The sequence below is a fragment of the Oratosquilla oratoria genome, unplaced genomic scaffold (assembly GCF_046742065.1).
Source record: "Oratosquilla oratoria isolate Oo_2021 unplaced genomic scaffold, ASM4674206v1 SCAFFOLD47, whole genome shotgun sequence".
In the NCBI taxonomy this organism is placed as follows: Eukaryota; Metazoa; Arthropoda; class Malacostraca; order Stomatopoda; family Squillidae; genus Oratosquilla; species Oratosquilla oratoria.
Window position 1 is genome coordinate 3,031,006 of NW_027467711.1, and position 4,213 is coordinate 3,035,218.

A 4,213-nucleotide genomic window follows, 5' to 3' on the forward strand; every position below is an offset into this window, starting at 1 on the left:
TTTTTATGAAGACCCCATTAGCAGGGTACTTTTCGACACCGAAGACATCTTTAAGAAACAATGCCGCCCACACATACTCACTCATGAACACACACACTCACGAACAAACACGCTCATGAATACACACATGAACAAACACTCATGAACACCCACACACACGTTCATGAACACACACACACACACGTTCACACACGTTCATGAATACACACACACACACACACACACACACACACACACACACACACACACTCTTTCATGAACACACACACCCACGTTCATGAACGAACGAACACACACACACACACACACACACACACACACACACACACACACACACACACACGTCACTACTGCGGTTCGAGTTGGAATCCTGCCTAAGGACTGAAATAATTCCAGTATTGCTGCACTTCGAGTCGTTACTCCAACTGTCGTGGGCGGGAAGTTGGATGTGTGCGTGTAAGGTCACAGCATGACCCAGAGATCGGTCATACGAGCTCTGAGCTCTTTTCCACACGCGGACACAGACACACAAACTTTTCAAGTTCTTAGATCAACTTTGTACATTCTAGAACAAGTGTTTTTAAAGTAGAGCATCAATACCACCAAGGGGTATATATATATATATATATATATATATATATATATATATATATATATATATACAAGCACCCGGCTCCGCCGGACCTGGCTACGCCAGGTGTGCTTGGCCTTCGGCGAGGCGGGCTTCGCCCGCGGGTGCTTCGCACCCAGCCCTTCGGGCATTGATGATACACATAAAAAAGTTAATAAAACCAAAGATTTTCATCTGCCTTTTACTTAAAACACCTTAGAACTATACATTTAATGTAGTTTCTTCTTTTTTCTCTTGGGTGTGAGTTCTTCTTCGCTGTCCTCTTCTTCGCTGCTATTCTTTCTCTTTACGAAATCCTTCAACATGGTTTTAATCTCATCTATTTCGTAGACAATCTTTTCAAATCTTTCTTCGTTTTTGGTATCCTTAGCTCCGATCTTCTCCTCAATCTTCTCAATCTTCTCCTCAATCTTCTCTCCAATCTTCTCTTCGATTTCTTCAATTTTATCCTCCATTTCCCCTCGACTCAAGTAGTTCTCTTCTTCGAAGAGCTCTTCTGGTAAGATCATCGCAGCTACTTCTCCTTCTGTTTTCTCGAACACAGAACGTGATATGCTGACAATGGATTGATCGGGTTCCTCTTCTGGTATCCTTGAGGTTTCAGAGTTATCTTCAAAGATTAAATCCTCCAAAGAAGAAAATTTACTTTTATCCACATCACAGAACACCTCTTCATAAACGCAATTCACCCAAGGTCTCAACTCGTATTCTTCCCCTTTCTTTGTATATCCTGGAAAAACTATGAGGGAATCGTGGCTTGTAACTCTAGAACACGCTACGTATAGTTGACCGTGTGCGAAGCACTGTGATGAATCCAGTAGCACACCACACTTCTCAAACGTCTGCCCCTGGGACTTATTTATTGTCATAGCGTAACAGAGTTTGACAGGGAACTGGTATCTCTTGAAGGCTACAGGGGTGTCTGTTGCCTCTAAAGTAACTCTAGGAAGTAAGATCTGTGTGTTCCTGTACACACCAGTTAAAATCTTTCCAACAATAACGTTCTTTCTCAAATTTGTTACCATAACTCTAGTCCCATTACAGATTTTCGGAGGGCAAATTTTCCTCATAACCATCACAATTGCTCCTTCCTTCAACCTTAATTTGTGTTGAGGAATGGAAGGGCTATCCATAGAATTGAAAACTGACGCCTGAACGTCCATCCCTTCTATTGATTCACAACCGACATCTACGCTCATGTAAACCACTTCCTTACCAATCACTTTATTGTACACAAACTCGTTAATGATTTCGACGTCGTTGTTCGTGGGAGATATTATAGCTCTCTTTTCAAAGAAAGAGATGTTAAATATGTTCTCTCCCATTCCTCTGTACACTCTTTCAACTAACTCTTCTCTGCTGTCAGCTAACACCCCGAAACCTTCTCCGAAGTGACACTCTTTGTACTTTCCTTCTCCAACTTCTAATAATTTTTCTGCAAAGTTTATGTTTTCTTCGTCTTCACTCTTAAGTCGAACGTTCTTTATCAGTTCTAACTCTTCGAAGAAAGGCCAAAAGTAACTTGATTTCAGACAACTGTTCAACTCGTCGTTCTTTCCTCCTCCTCTTATAACTGGTAATATCTGTCTAAAGTCTCCAGCACAAACGAACGTCTTTCCTCCCATGAAAATATCAAGACCGGAAAGGTCCCTCAAAGTGATATCCAGGGCTGAGATTGTGTTCTTATTTGCCATCACTGCTTCGTCCCACACAATCAAAGAAGACATAAGAAGCAATCGAGCTAGTTCGGACTTGTGCTTTATGTTGCATGTTTTTCTTTCGTTATGTTCCATCAGTGGTATCTTGAACATATTATGGGCAGTTCTTCCCCCGTGAAGGACAGTAGCTGCTATACCCGAAGAAGCCACAGCTAAAGCCACTTTACTCTTCGAACGAACTGTGTCTAGAAGAAGATTCAAAAGGAAGGACTTTCCTGTCCCACCAGGTGCATTTAAGAAGAACGCTTTGCTTTTGTTTTCCGTCTCACAACCAACACTTTCAATGATTTTATCGTAACAAATCTTCTGCTCTCTGTTTAATAGAGGGAGAGCTCTCTCCACTGTCTCGGACAATTCTTTAGAATTATAGGCTTTCTCCCTCCTTATCACGTTTGAAGACTTTTCTCCATTTCTGGAAGAAGGTAAGCCGTAGTGAACTATGTTTCCTCCTCCACAATTGAAAACTTGTTCTTGGATGTCGTCAAGAGCATCGAGGTATATTTCGTCGTTGTAATCCTTCAACCCTCTAAGATATAGAAAATCACTCGAGAAGAGATCCTTTGTTTCTTCCCAGATATCTTTCTGGTCTTCTAGATCCGAGAACACTAACATGCTAGCGTAAGTCGAACGAAGTTCTTTGCGGTCATTTGTGTAGTTTATTATCTCCAAGATAGTCTGTTTCCAAGTCTATTCATCTTTTAAAAGACCCATAGCCTTAACGGCTTCCCTGTAAGTTCCGTAGAGTACACCGTCCACCATCCTGAGGTCTTCGAAGGATTTGGGACCTCTCTTGTGGGTTAGAAGCATTCTCATATAGAACAGTTCTACTGTCTTGTTCGTTACAGCTCTTATCCTTCCAATAGCGTGAGTGTTACCTTTCCTCTCCTCCCAACATGATTTCGGAATGCTGTACTTGAAGTAAGCAGCTACTTCGTTGTAAGTTAGGGTGGCTGCGTATTCGTTAACGCTACATAATTTGAAAAATGCTGTCAACTGAGTGTCTCTGCCTTCTTTTTTATGTCTGCCTTTGAGGAATCGGCGTTGAAGAATACTTCGTTTTCGTCCTTTAAATGGAGGTCCAGATTCATAACATGAGGGTAACTACTGTGTATGGGGAATCTGAATATCTTCCAAGTTGCTTCGTTGGAGTTAACGAATCTTGCATCCGTGAAGTTCTTAATTTCATTGATTTCTTCGGTTCCCTCGGTTTTAGTGAATAGAACTCTGTCACATCCTTTGTTGACGTACTTTGTAACGTACGCTATAGCCTTAATAGAATTTGAACACTCTACGTTTATGTGAGAGTTAAATCTCAAGCAAAGATAGGGGTTGTAAGGCACCACCCATGAGTTGTCGATAGTTACTTCCTGTCCCTTTAACTTTTTCACAAAGGAGAAACCTCCTTCTCCCACAGCTCTTCTCCTGTAGAGAGGGTAGCCGTTGTTTCCGAATTTTATCGTTGAACGGCACTGTTTCGGAAAATCTTTCTGGCACGTCCCTCTATCGTTTTTCTTCCCATTACAACACACGGAGCTTTCATCGTAGCCTATGCACGGTCCGTGTATCATGTTAGTGGTAACAATATCATACAGTTCTGGGTGTTTTTTCTTGTCGGGTATCTCGGCGGATATTAGGCTCGAAACGGTATTTTCAGTCACTTTACGTTTCATCCATAGAAGAATGTGAACGTGAGGCAAGCCTCTTTTCTGCCACTCAATGCTGTACAAATGAGCTGAGACTTCTCCGAATATTTTATCTGTTAATAACTCTCTCATTAGTTGGTCTACCTTGAGTTTAAAAACACGACTAACTATATCTGGACGATTACAGACGTTAATAGTGTCGCCGTATAGTGTCAATTCTT

At 41.6% G+C, this 4,213-nt stretch overlaps 1 protein-coding gene across 1 annotated transcript; it reads right to left on the reverse strand.

Annotated features, from left to right (window-relative positions):
* Positions 1–1,075: 1,075 nt before the first annotated feature.
* Positions 1,076–3,156, reverse strand: LOC143023419 (uncharacterized). The gene is made up of 4 exons (XM_076181941.1): positions 3,057–3,156; positions 2,239–2,534; positions 1,321–1,917; positions 1,076–1,222 (listed from the first exon to the last, which is right to left on the reverse strand). Exons 1-4 carry the CDS (start codon positions 3,154–3,156, stop codon positions 1,076–1,078), a joined length of 1,140 nt encoding a protein of 379 aa, XP_076038056.1.
* Between the last annotated feature and the right edge of the window lie 1,057 nt (positions 3,157–4,213).

Coding starts and splice junctions, on each gene's coding strand:
- LOC143023419 (XM_076181941.1), bottom strand. CDS start 3,156: ATGCTTCTAACCCACAAGAGAGGTCCCAAATCCTTCGAAGACCTCAGG. Junction 2,535..3,056: donor GGAAGCCGTTAAGGCTATGG/GTCTTTTAAAAG, acceptor ATCTTCTTCTAG/ACACAGTTCGTTCGAAGAGT. Junction 1,223..1,320: donor AATACGAGTTGAGACCTTGG/GTGAATTGCGTT, acceptor TGAAACCTCAAG/GATACCAGAAGAGGAACCCG.